Genomic DNA, 13,924 nt, shown 5'->3' with positions numbered 1-13,924 from the left:
TGTGTGTTTCACACCGCCCCCAACTAACAGGTTTTATTTATGACAAAAGTGATATAAGCTTTTTATCAGAGACTGAATTGTCCCTGGAATATTTTCTCCTAATGTGGCTAAGTCCATAAAAGCAAGGCTATGTATGGTGCTTCAGTGCACAAGAGAGCAATCCGATGCATGTCTACTCAGATGTAAGCACAGTTGAATTCATTTGGACTTACTAGCAGTAAGTGTGCAAAGCATAGCAGCTATATTTGAATAAAAAACATAGATACATTCCTCTGATCCTGTTGGGTTCTTTTATACTTTGTCATGTATAACCTGTATGTATTAACTAGGATTGTAGGCCTTGGCTTAATTCAAGCAAATGAGCCCTCTTGAAAGATCAACCCTAAATCCTCCCAGCCCCCCATTTTTGCTCAGGGAGAGAGTAGCTGCTTTGCATGCAGAAGGTCCTGAGTGACGTCACCTGCAACAACTATTAGAGGGACAAATCTTTGTCTGAGTCCCCAGAGAGCTGCCACCAGTCAAAATAAAGTAGGCCAGCCAACATGATGCCTTCCAGATATTATGCAACTGCAGCTCCCATCATCCTGGGGCTGAATGGGAATTGGAGTTCAACAGCATCAGAGGGGCACCACGTTGCCTACCCATGGAGTAGACAGTGCAGGGCTAGATGGAGAGATAATCTGACATGGTTCAAGGCATCTTCCTTCATTGCTTTATTGCCATAGAACTTCGTAAAAGGATTGTTGTAGCCCAGAGCATCTGGCAGGCACCAGGCTGTTGAGGGTTGTGTCAGCTATGCCTCCACTGTCCCAGCAGTCTCCTGTCCAGATAACCTCCCCTCCCCTGCCCACATTCATTACATGGAGAGACAACGCTCTGCTTCTAGTCTTGGGTCAATTATTGCACTCATTTTGGCTTTAAAAGAGGAGAAACTCAGTCTTATTGGTCATTCTCTCTGCCCTTTGAGGCTCCAGCTGGAAGTATGTCTCTTGATTCGCCACATCCCCCTTGACTGCTGATTTATCAGTCTTTTCAGCCCTTCAGTTTTCAGTCTCTTCCTCCATTTCTCTGAACAGCTTCCAGCTCCAGCTGCAGTGAGCATGTTCAGAGCTTCTGTTTCTGTCACCACATTGCTAAAGGGAGGGAAAGTTCCTTCCCTGACACTTGCAACCAGCAAAACTTGGCTAAGGTCTGGAAACAGCAGAGATTGCAGGAGTCACAGGTGCCTGCAAATCTCAGCACACAAAATAAAAGGTGGCTTGAGATCTCCCAGTCTCACCGCTGCACACCCTCCCTTTGAAGAGGATCTGAGTGACGTTTTGTTAATAAGTTAGTCTGGTCAGGAGCCAGAAATGTCATTGTAGCATAAACAAGCAAATATATCATTAAAATGATATGCAAAAATAAAAAAGCTAAATACACCGAGTGGACTTCAGTGAAGCACCATGATGAATCTTCCATCTGTGCAAGCATTTCAGCTTGTCAGATAGAATGGCCTCCTGTCCTCCCCACATCTGCTCTTCTGTGGGGAGGGTTCTCCTGACCCTCCCCCAAGCCAGTGTTAGGGAAATGGGGGCACAGGGGGAGGAGAGGGAGAAGCCCCATTGTGCACAGGGAAGTTCATTTGCAGAGATTCTGCTGATGGGACTTGTTAGGTGAATGACTAATGCAGTGGATTTACTCTGAGTAAACATAGCTGGATACAACTCTCTGTTTTTAAAGAATGTAATAATATAAATTTGCATTTTAATAAAACTTTAGAAAATAAATAAGTGCAAGGCGTCAATCATTCCATTTGTAGCCATTTGGCCAAACATATGCATGGTGGGGACCTATTTGCAGAGAGCTGGGGAAAGTGCAGAAAAGAGCAACTGAAAGCAGCAAGGGCCCTGCACAGAGTCCCAGCTAACCTCTGCTCTGGAAAGCTAGGACCCTGGGATAATTATTTTACTGCATTTTAAAGTTGTTGTTTTTATTTTAATGAAATCAACAGCAGCATCATTTTATTATAGTGTTGGTTATGGAACCTTGGGCACTTTGATAGTCTGGCATATCTGGTAATGCAGGGTGCAATATTTTAAACAAATGGTGAAATCTTAGAGCTTGTTGGTACAAGGAAGCGCCTCCAAAGCTACCTCTTCTAACTGCTCCCAGATCCAGGGATTCATCTCCACCAATATATTTCCCCTTCTCGCTTCTGAGATTACAGATATTGTGTGCTGGTCCTGCCCTCAGAGCAAAGCAGGTTGGCCGGCTCAGCACCAAGGAGAGCTCATTGTGGGCAACATGGGGTGCATTTAAGTGTGAGGGTTATTGTGTTAGTTTTCCTCGTTATAAGGCCTTGTTCTCTGCTGCAAAGACTTGTCCTCCTGTGCTCAGGTCCTGCTTACAAGTTTCCTGCAGGCATCTAGTTAGCCACTGTGAGAACAGGATGCTGGACTGGATGGGCCATTGGCCCAGTCTTATGTCCCAAAGGGCATGCATTTCACTGCCATTACTTATGAATCACCCCTAGCTGGCCAAGGTTTCTCAACAACCCTTTATTCGCTTTGTGTCTGCTTAACTGCCAGGACTGCCCCCAAAGGACCATGGGAAATGGAATTGGGTGACATTCGCAAACCTGAGGACTTTTTGGTAGTTTTTCAAGGGGCAGTTTCCTCCCAGATGGCACCTGGGATGAGGTTTGGCACTGGTGGAAGAGCGACTTCAGTCATATTATCACCCCCCCTGCACCCTCTCAAGAACTATGCTATTGGTGTGTGTGTGTTGGGGGAAGTGTGGTGGCCCCTGTTCCCTCCCCTCCTCCAAATGCCCCAGAATACTGAAAGGGGCCATTCTGGGGGGAAATATAAGAACATAAGAAGAACCTGCTTGAGAACATCTCCTGCTTTTAAGTATCCCGCACTTCTTCCTCCCCCCGCCCTCCCTCCAGTTCAGGCACTTAGCTCTTAGCTCAGCCTTAGATTAGGGAGGATGGTGAGAGTTTTCTCTTACTGACTCACAGCCCTCTTTCTTTGGGGAGGTGAAATTGCCATTAAAATGGTTTGAAGTTGGTGTTGTTATATCTTGCCGCTAAGTTTTTTTGCTTTACTTTTACTTTTAACACTGCTTTTTGCTTCCTTGTTCCCTGACCCACAAGTGCATGGACCGAATGCTCTTGTTTAAATATTTGTTGCTGCTGTTGCGCTGTGCTCTTTGCAATTAGCTAGGCACCAACAGCAAAAGGATAGTCTATTGAGGGCAGCGTGTGGAAGTATGGAGTGTTCTTTCTTGCTCCGTTTTGCCTCTCTGCTGCTCTGTCTTAGGAGAGAAATAATTGCCTGCCTTCTGGCTTTTTAGTTCCAGGACCTTGCGAACCCGAAGACCTCATTGATGGCATCATCTTTGCAGCCAATTACTTGGGCTCCACGCAGCTGCTCTCGGAGCGCAACCCCTCCAAAAACATCCGAATGATGCAAGCCCAGGAGGCGGTGAGCCGCGTCAAGGTAGATGTTTTCGATCCATGGAAGAGGATTTGGGATCCCTTGATGATTGAACTCAGAAGAGTCGGAAACATCTGCTCCTCGGCATCCACAGCAGAGGATTCCCGCATGGCTGTGGCAAAACCCTCTCGGCTCCCACCATTGCGTTAATTTCTCTCTCCCTGCTACCCAAACTGTGTGTGCAGCCACAGAGCAGCAGAATATAAATAATGCACAGGTTCTTTCAAAGTTCCCCCAAATCAGAGTAACAGCCAGTTGTGGCTTTCCAGGCTTGTGTTGCAAAAAGCTCAGATAAATGCTTTCATATCCTTGTATGTTGTGGATACCTTAGTGTTGCTTTTGGTGGGTGGAGGTGGAAGGGAGTATCTATGTTTTTATTTTATTTTTTATTTATATTTTATTCCAGTGGGTTACAGTAAAGTAAATAAGAGAAGAAGAAAGAAGGGAAAAAAGAAAGAGGAAAAAGAAAAAAGGATGCATAAACATTTTAAAAGGCAGGGGAAAACAACAGTAACAAAATAATAATAACATATAATAACAATAACAATAATTTACAGAACAATGTAGTATATCGGTTAATGAATAAACTTATTGTTTCCCCCAGGTATATGTTGGTCCATGGGTCACTATGGTTTTGATAAATACATTCTAAATATCATTAAATATGTCCATGCATATGTCCAAGCGATCCATTCATGGGTTGCAAGAGTTGTCATGTCACCAATCCATTGATTGAAAGGGGCCATGTTTCCCCCCTGCAATATATTACTATCAATCTTTTTGCAGGTATAAGGACAGAGAGTGTCTATATAATGAAAAGTTGAAAATAAATGCAGAGGAGATAACCACATGTAGAATCACATCTAATGATATCTTGGCCAATCCATTATTCATTTATTTCATAAGATTTGTACATCGTTTGATTGGTATAAAAAGAAACCCCTCAAAGTGGGTTACCAAAGTTTTAAACAGTAACATTATCAATAAGAAGAATTAACCATTTAAAGCTTTTACAGAATTTAAATCAACAATAAACTGAAAACAGATTAAAATTTGCATCAGCTTTCTGAATACTTGGGTAGACTAAACAAAAATGGTTTTAGTAGGTTTCAAAAAGAGCAGCGTGAGGGCGCCTGCCTGATATCAATAGGCAGGGAGTTCCAAAGTGCAGGTGTTTCAAGCTCTTACAAATGTGGAACTGGCATCATGCGACACCTGTAACATTAGAAATTATGTTAACATAAGCAAATACAAAAGGCCCGCAATGGAAATTGAGTGGACAGAGGTGCGTAGAAATAAAATTAATAAGGCGCCAAGCTGAGGGGGCACAACATCAATAAGAAGAATAAGAATAAGAATAATGTTCAGCCTAAGCTTACTGCATACTGGCAATAACAGAGCTGGTTAGCTAAATTACCCATTGGGTAACAACACTAATGGGTGGTGGTGGAAAGCTAGGGCGGGAGGCACATCTGTGAAACTGCCTTACCTGCTGCTCCTAGAAGTTAGTCTGAAACACTCTTGAATCTAAGCACTGCCTCTCTCCCCTGGTAGACAGGAGGTCTAGGAGCCTTGCTCTTTAAGAGGCATGGATGGAACAAAAACTTGTATTATTTATCTTTGATTTTATTGCATTTATATCCCATCTTTTCATCCAAGGAACTCCAAGTGGCCCACATGGTTCTCCCCCTCCTCATTTAATCCCCACAACAACCCTGTGAGGCAGGAAATGCAGAAGGGAAAGCAGCCCTCTCGCCAAAGGGGCTCCCCAGCCCTGGTGCAGCTCCACTCCTTCATCTGCCCAGTTCCTGCTGCTTATGTGGGTTCTCTCATTCATTCATTCATTCATTCATTCATTCACCTTTTCTCCCAAGGAGCTCAAGGTGGTGCACAAGGAATTGTCTGTTGTTGCTTGGCTAGCAAGAAAGCTTCTGAATAGCCCACAGTAGCTATATGTGCAAATATCTTAACTTCTATTGGGCTGGTAAAGCATATGCCAATATATCATTGGAGGTTCATTGGAGGTGCTTAAACAGAGGTTGGATGGCTGTCTGTCGGGGAATCTTTAGTGCTGATTTCTGCATTGAAGAGCATTGGACTAGATGACTTTTGGGGACCCTTCCAGCTCTACAGTTCTATGCAATACAAGTCATGAAGATACTTGCAGACATTTGACATTTTTGTGGTCAAGGCACCTTGCACAGCCCAGTGTCACTAAATCTCAGCATTAAATACAGGTTAAAAGTGTCACTGCTCATTCTCGTTAGAAAAATAGCATTTCCCCCTTTTAATTGCTTTCCCCATTCCGGCTCCTAATGAGTGGTTTGGCTTTCAAGGGAAAAAAAAGAGAAACTGGCAACCACAAACGAAACTTGACTTGTATTGTGCCAAAGTGCAGCACTGTTTATCAGTTCCAATGCTGTCTGGTTTTCTTTGGTAGGCAGTCTCTCAAAGACGGTTGGCTGCTGCTATTTTAATAGTGGCTCAATGCTGCATGCAACTCTTCATAAGAAGGGGGCAGCAAAACCACCTTGTTCTTTCTTTTTAATTTATTAAATAGAATAGAAATTTCTGCCCCAATTGAGTCCTCTTTTCTTGCAATGAGATGTTCCTGCATTTGCTGGGTAGCCTGTCTCATTTCAAGGGCTCATTTCAATCATCAATTCTTTATTGTGAAAGATAACACTTACACTCACTTCTGCAGCTCTGGAGACATATCCACACCAATCTAGCATCTCGGCAGCTATTCCCAGGTCCACCCTCTATGGCGCAGTTGCAGCAACCCGGGACCACTCTCCCTCCACCAGTTTATGTACCTTCCTCTGACAGACAGCACACTCACAACCAGAAGCTGCGCCTGCATGGAAACTTCCTCTGCTCATTCTGGGAGACAGGGGTGCAGAAGGGCGTGGGGGAGCACCTGGCTCTTCACTTACCTGACCAACTCTTCCTCCTCCTCTTCTGGCTCATTCTGTGCTCCACCCTCCAGCTCTGAAGCTTCCCCTGCTTTTGACTCTTGCCTTCTGGCCAGAACAGTACCCCACAATTCACTGCCCCCCTCTCCAAGTCAGGCTTCAGCCCCCCTTCCTTGACTTCTGATTAAGAGCCTCCTGGAAGGATCTGGCTGACCACGTGTGAATGCTGGACTAAAGGGACCTTTGGTCTGATTTTGTTGTGCTGTTACAAATGTGTACCTGGACTCACATGTGCACAGCCAGCAGTCCTATGAGGTTTCGGATCTTTTGCTGGAATTACCGGTATGATGTTCACTTGTTATGGACATGTTTTGACCTTTAACCTTATGCCCCCAAAGAAGCTCTCACACAAAGAAATAAAGAAAACTTGGTTTATTATATAAAATAGGAGTGACAGACTATATAAAAATGCTGCTTTAGACAGCAAAGTTACAGTCTGCTCTGAGTAGGACTAGCCTTGGATATAACCTTATGGTTTATAAGGAGCTATGAGCCTACAACAGCCTTCCCCAATGAGGTACTCTTCAGAAGTTGTGGAACTCTTGACTTCCACCATCCCTGAACCCTGACCAATCTAACTGGGGGTGGTGGGAGTTGGTGTCCAGGCATCTGAAGGGCACCAGGTTGAGTTATGATGCCAATGCCAGTTTAAGCTGCCCCAGAAGCATCTGAATTTGTTTTGCTATTCTATCTTAATGGAGAATTTATTTTGATATGTATCCCTGCCCCCACCCCACTTCGTTGGCTGCACTGAGGGCCACAGAACTTATCCGAGTCTTGGGTGGTTTTTTTAGGTTAATTTCCTTTGCAAAAGTGGAAGAAAGAGGCATAACTCACTGATAGAGCACTGATTTTGCATGGAAAATTTCCCAGGTTCTGTCCCTGGCATCTTCAGTTTAAATCTACAGCAGGTGATGGGGAAGATTTCTGTGTGGGACCCTGGAGATCTGTTGCTACCCCAAGTAGGCACTGCTGGACTAGGCGGAATGTGTGGTCTGTGTCAGCTATCTTCTTATGTCTCTGGAGGAGGGGCTGTAGTTATGTGGTGAACCCCGTGCTCTGCATGCAGAAGGTCCCAGGCACAATTCTTGGCATTTCCAGTGTATCCGGGCTGGATAAGGCTCTTCTTGTCTGAGATTTGGAAACCCTTTGCCAGTTGGGCTGGATAGAGCAGTGGTGGGACTCCAGTATATGGCAGCTTTCATACATTTGCTTGTATGGCCAATCTGGAGAAAGTTTGAATCTTTTGACATTTGCACAATTTGTTTTTTATAGGATGGAGGGATCTTGTACATTTCCCCCACTTGCTAAAGTCAGAGAAAGAGAGCCCAAAAGGGGAAGGTTTGCAGGAAACTAAGTTTGTATGGACAGACTGAGAAGGAACTGGGGTTCAGTTTTGCTAAGTGACAAGTTGAGAGGCAACTTGACAAGCGTTTGATAGTATTGGGACTAGCAACATGATTCTTGACATAAAAGTGGGTGTGGTTTTGACAGGCATGTGGAAGCTGTTCCTGCTTTTGCTCACTAGGCCTAAGCTACATTCACCTCTGACCTGATGACATCATTGGGTTATGTGGGCTGGGCTACAGCAATATCAGAATGATCCAGCTTGGAGGATTAACTCCATGTCCTAGGATGCAAAAGCTTGGCTTCTGCATTTGGATATTAGATGGCATGGGATTTGGGGGTTCACTGAAACAGATTGGCGTTGCAACTGCATGTGTAGTATGAAAATATAATCTGCAGCTAAGATCAACAAAATTATGCAGCAGTTTCTGTAACCGATGGATGATACTGACACACATGTACACACATATAAAGACCAGCAATAGCCTTCCTTCCTTTATTTCTGTAGATAATAGGTTTGAGAATCTTTTGATGAAAGATTTCCCTGACTTCACATAATATCTCTTTCTCTCGTTTTCTTTTTGTGCATTTGTCTGTTTCCCTTTTTATTTTTAAATGCTTCTCCCCAGAGGATGCAAAAGGCAGCTAAAATCAAGAAAAAAGCGGTGTGTAGACTGTTTTTCTTGAATGCTATTGTCTGTTTTACATTTGGTTATTTTTGTTGTTTATGTTTTCTGTGGTCTTTGTGCATCCTGGAGTGTTGTGTCTCTCATTGTGGATCTCCGTCAAGCTGTAGCTTTCTGTTTTTGCTCATTTTAAAATGCAGTTGACCAGATGGAGTGGGAAAGATTGGTTGGCTTCATCAGAAACCTTCCCATTTTTGCAGGGTTGGTTGGTTTCATTAGAGAGTTCCCCACTTTCCTGCTAAATAACTCCTCTTTGTGGCTATCCATCCCAGTGAAATGGTTTTTTTGTGGGGGGTGATTTTGTTCTTGTTCTTGTTGTTTTGCTAAGCCTGGATAAACATCACATTTTCCTCTTGCAGGAGTTTATTTCCATCTGACATACTTTATTGCTTTTTGGAGGAGAAGCAGCCAAGATTGGTGTTGCAACCCAATATTCATTACTATTTACGATTTATTAGAGCTTTTTTTGATACCACTTAATCATTTCTAACCAGTAAACATGCACATTTCAAAAAACATACATAATAAAAAACACAGAGAACTTCCTTAAAACATCTGTGGGGATAGAAAAGTCTTTGTCAAGCACCTGAAGTTCAGCAGGGAGGGGACTTGGTTAGTCTCACCTGGGAGGGAGTTTTGTAGACTTGAGCCCACATTACTGCATGCACAGCTTATGGTGGATATGGGCTGTACATGGGGAACCAATATATACAACTTCACACCATGCATTTGAAGCACATTCAGTGCACATATATAGCACATCACTTTTCTCAAAGAATACTGGGAACGGTAGTTTTCCTCTCTCAAAGCTACAACTAATTGCTGGTTTGTTTTTGGGCCCTGTTTAGGGTGTTGGAAGCCATAAATGACTCAAGCCCCAAATATCTGAAAGACTGCCTACAGCACCTTACAGAACTTCCTGCTGAGAAGTTCCTCCACCCTCAGAGGCTCATGGGGTGGCGGTCTGGGAAGAGGGCCTTCTCTGTGGCAACCCTGTGATCCTGCCTTCCCACAGAGGTGTGTCTGGCTCCTTGATTTTACAGCTTCTGGTGAATGCTGAAAACGAGCCTCTTTGCCCTGACTTTTGACATTTGAAGTAGATATTTTTAGGACCCACTTTATTTTTGTGACATTGAACAGTTTTTAATATTGTGTTTTAACGTTGTAATCCACTCTGGGACCTTTGAGTGGGTGGTGGGTGGTAATAATAATTCCTGACACCCTTAACAAACCACAGTTTCCAGGATTCTCACATGAAGACTTGTGGGAACTGTAGTTTACCCCACAGATCTGCAGTTCCCAGCACCCTTAACATACTGCAGTGCCCAGGATACTTTGGGGAAGACCATGCACTTTAAATGTGCACTGGATGTGCTCTTACATGGTGTGGATCTGCCTTAACAGAGACTCACCTGAAGATACAAGTGATGATTTCATAAGCTCTGACTACACTGCCGTGGTCCAAACTTTTTCTGTCATAATGTAAATTTGGTGGTGGCAGTCAAATAACTTATTCCTCAATAATCTCACCGCAGCCCCTTAGGCTGCGTACACATGATACACTCGAAGCACATTCTGAGTGGTGGAACCACAGTTCCCAGCAATTTTCTTTGAGGGAAAGAATGCACTCTAAAGGCATCGTGTGTACATAGCACAAAATGGGGGCCCACCTCAAACTTTTTGTTGCCCCGAGGTGTGTGCTGGACGACAGGAGAAATCAATATTGCAACATTGCTGAAAGTGTGGGCACGCAACTCTTAGATCAAAAGCTGGTTGTGTTGGTTGACCGTTGAAAACACTGTTCCTCTTAAGCTGCCTGTGCAGCACTGCCAGCCTTGACTGAGGTGAGGTCTGACTTCCTTGAGCTCAGGGGGAATGGTCAGAGCACCTGCTTTGCCTTGCAGAAGGTCCTTGGTCCATGTCCAGATGGAGACCCTGTCAATCCAGTTCTGAGAAAGACGGACACAGCAGAGGGCAGCTTCACCTCTGTCTGAACGCAGCAGTCCTTCACGAGTTAAACAACCCTGTTAAAAAACAACTCTTTGGGTTGTGTGAATTGTCTTTTTTGTCTTCCCTTTGTGCAAGTGAGCAAATAGAATAGGTCTTCCATTGAGTGTAGTTTTCTGTTATTATGCAAAATAAATACTTTGGCTAGATAGTCTTCTTCACCTATAACTGGAGGGGGGGAGGGAGAGAGATGGAGAAAAGCATCATTTGGGGGGAATGGGGGTGAGGGAGTCACTGGGGCTGTAGGATTCTTGATCATCACATATTTCCCAGAATACCCTGTGCATGTGGGGAGGCAAAATGGTAGTTGCCAGTGGGGACTGCCATTTGTGGAATGCTACTGCCTCTCCACTCACCAAATATAGGTCATTCAGGAAAATTGGAAATAGTTGTTAGCAGCCTGACAGGGCCCTGCAGTACTCCAACAAGCCTTCCCCACCTTTCCATTTATTTTATTTTATTGCTGAGAGGCCTCCAGTCAGGGCCGGCCTGTCCAGGAGGCAGACTGAGGCAGTTGCCTCAGGCAGCAAAATCTGTGGGGTGCCTCTGCAGGGATGTCTCCCCTGCCACTAGAGAAGCGAGGAGAAGAGACTGCTGCAGCTTCTATGTTCAGGCAAGATTGTGCGAGAGCCCTGTGAGATTGCGCAGAGGTCTCTGGGGCTCATGGGAGTCCTCACCAGAATCTGGCAAGCGCAACTGCCTGACTGCAATATGCAAGGCTTTGGCAGGGGCAGCAAGGGGGTGGGGGGGGCGCACAGCACTTGCTCAGGGTGGCACCTTCCCATTTTGCCTCCAGCATTTCATCACAAATGAGGAAGTTGTGTCCAGCCCTGGCACAAACTCATTGTAAGCTGACATTAATTCTTTAATTTTGAGCTGGGATATATCAGCATGCTAGAAGAGAATGGTTACGGTTCTCCGAGAAAAGAAATCAAATGATTGAAGTGAGCTCAAAGCAGCTGTCCAGAAGGAAGGCATCTCTGCTGCATCTCTGTTGCGACTTCACTCACTTCCAATGAAGAGGCAGAGGAGGATTTTCCACACTCACACGAGTTCTCCTGTTGTAACTCTGTATGAGCCCCTGAGCTGGGCTTACTTCACTTTATAAAGTGACTTACACACTTTATAAAAGGAAAGCTTTTATGGTCTTATTGTAGTGTAACACCTTCAGTTTTATTGTTTAATTTTTTTAAATTGTGTGCTCGACTTGCCCAAGGCACTTTTATAAAGGGGCTCTGCACCTGTGATCTAAGACTAGGCATGGACAGAAGGTAGGTTCACTGATAGATCTCTGGGCTATTAGCAGTAGAGCCACCAATAGTCCCAGTTGTTTTTTTTACAAAAATAAATAAAAGCAACCCACACCCCCAAATTAGGTTGCTAACCTTGGGGTGAGGTAGGAAAACCAGGAATGGGGTTTTCCTTGGGGTAGAGGGCAGACTAAATTAAATTTTGTGTGAAAGGACTGCGAGGTCAAGCTCTAGTACTGAAAGCAAATTCTCATGCTCAGAGGCTCCCTGATCCTTGACTGTTGTCATCTATCTGGCCCTTTTCCATCTGGCTCTGGCTGGTGAACTTTGGGGTTCTACTAAAAGAAGAAGAAACCCAAAAGTATACTCTGCAAACCTAACGTCTGCCCCCCTCCTGCCTCGGTGATCTAAGGAATCAAGACAACCATGAGTCTTAAGGCATCTCAGAAAACTTTACAAACCCATTGGGGCTTAAGCTCTTGTGGGCTAGAGCCCACTTTGTCAAAGCCTAATGAATTTGTTAGTCTGCAAGGCATATTCTTGATGCAATAGAGTAATGCAACCAATCCCTCTTGAACTTGTTACTCTTAAACGGGTTTCTCTTGTCAAGAGAATTCATCTCCTGTTCCCTTGCTGGCTCCATCTTCTGAGGTGCCAACGTGAGAAATCCTTATTTTAGGACACCCTCAAGTGAACTAGGCCCTAAGAATGCTCCTCTCTCAATCTCTGTTTGTGCATGTATATTGGAAATGGACCGTTCCAAATATCTGTTCTGTGTTGCAGTAACTTTGTACAGCTTGGTCATTGTACTCCCATCATGTCTGAAATAGGTGGTTGCGGAAGGCACTGTTTTCAAGAGAAGAAGTCTTAAGTAAGTTCTTTCCTTCTTTTCTTTTTTCAGAGCTCTGAGGGAGATTCCCAGGCTTTGACAGAAGTGGATTTATTCATCTCCACACAGAGGATTAAAGTTCTGAACGCAGATACACAGGTAACAGGCATACAATCCCGATGCTGCAAAACGAGCATCTAGAGCTGCCTTCAGCCCTCTGGTGCCCTTCAGATGTTCTGGATTACAACTCCTATCAGCCCCAGCCAGCACCAAAGGGATATGGAAGTAATCTAGCTCTACCAGTCTTTCTCCAATTGGGCCCTCAGCTGTTGTTGGACTACAGCTCCCATCATCCCTGACCATTGGCCTGCTAGCTAGGGATGATGGGAGTTGTAGTCCAGCAACAGCTGGGGACCCAAGTTTGAGAAACACTGCTAGCCTCTGCCAGAGCTTCAACTGACAATCCTCCTTTGAGATTATGTAAGCCTAGTGTCACTCATGTGAGACCTTGTGCCTGGAATAATTTAGCACTCATTTCTGTGTTATCTGGTTCAAGGGGGGGACCCAAACCACCACCCATTTGCAACCCCCTTAACCCTAAAAATAGTGAGAGTAAAGTGACAAAATTTGGAATGATAAAACATCATGGTTCTTTCCTGCTGTTTCCATGGGGGAATTAAGGGGGCGGGGAGAAGCAGGCATGTGTGGAAAGGGGGGAGTAGCAGTGTTGCCCAATGCCATTTGTCGTTGTGTGAATGAAATTGAGTGTGACATATAGGGATAAAAAAGCCACCGTTCTATCATGCAACAGGTACTGCAGTGAGGTAGGAGCACTAGAAAATGGGGCAGAAGCACTAGCGTGATAATCCGGAAAAGCAACACAACATTCCATTGTGTGTTGTGTCTCTTCCTTAGATGGTAGACCTGCAGGTTGGGATTAGCCATTTTTTATCTCTGTAGTCTGGTCTTTTTAAAAATAAGAGCATACACAGGTCTGCTAAGTTTTCCATTCAGGCCAGCTGCCCACGCTGTCCTTTCACATTCTCAATACTTTCTGCAGGATGATTGCTCAGATCCTCATTAAAATCCCCCACCGTCATTGCCTCAGGCCTGCTGTTAAAGCTTAATAAAATGACAAATGGTAATGGGACCTGCTAGCCGCTGCAACAAATGTATTCCATAGCTGCATTTCGCTGCTGCACATAAATAATAATGAGTCAGTTCAAGGGGTGTGTGCGTGTGTGTGTGTGTGTGCGCGCGTGCGTGCGTGCGTGCACAGTGGGAAGGAATGGGAGCTTTTTCCTTGGTGTGTGAGCTGAGCATCAAAAGCCAGAAGCAAGATTTAACA

At 44.6% G+C, this 13,924-nt stretch overlaps 1 protein-coding gene across 8 annotated transcripts in view; it reads left to right on the top strand.

Moving 5' to 3' along the window:
* Positions 1 to 13,924, top strand: part of APBA2 (amyloid beta precursor protein binding family A member 2) — a 110,476-nt gene that overhangs the window by 73,967 nt on the left and 22,585 nt on the right. For 6 of the 8 annotated variants that reach the window (XM_053364508.1, XM_053364504.1, XM_053364503.1 and 3 more), the window contains 3 exons: positions 3,340 to 3,485; positions 8,434 to 8,469; positions 12,649 to 12,735. In XM_053364508.1, coding sequence (XP_053220483.1) covers positions 3,340 to 3,485; positions 8,434 to 8,469; positions 12,649 to 12,735 — 269 coding nt within the window. The remainder of the gene's footprint in view (positions 1 to 3,339; positions 3,486 to 8,433; positions 8,470 to 12,648; positions 12,736 to 13,924) is intronic. The other 2 variants (XM_053364507.1, XM_053364509.1) reach the window with 2 other exon arrangements.

This window comes from Podarcis raffonei, chromosome 14 (genome assembly GCF_027172205.1).
Source record: "Podarcis raffonei isolate rPodRaf1 chromosome 14, rPodRaf1.pri, whole genome shotgun sequence".
Taxonomy (NCBI): domain Eukaryota; kingdom Metazoa; phylum Chordata; class Lepidosauria; order Squamata; family Lacertidae; genus Podarcis; species Podarcis raffonei.
The sequence above is the reverse complement of the archived record's forward strand: the minus strand, read 5'-3'. Positions and strand labels throughout refer to the sequence as shown.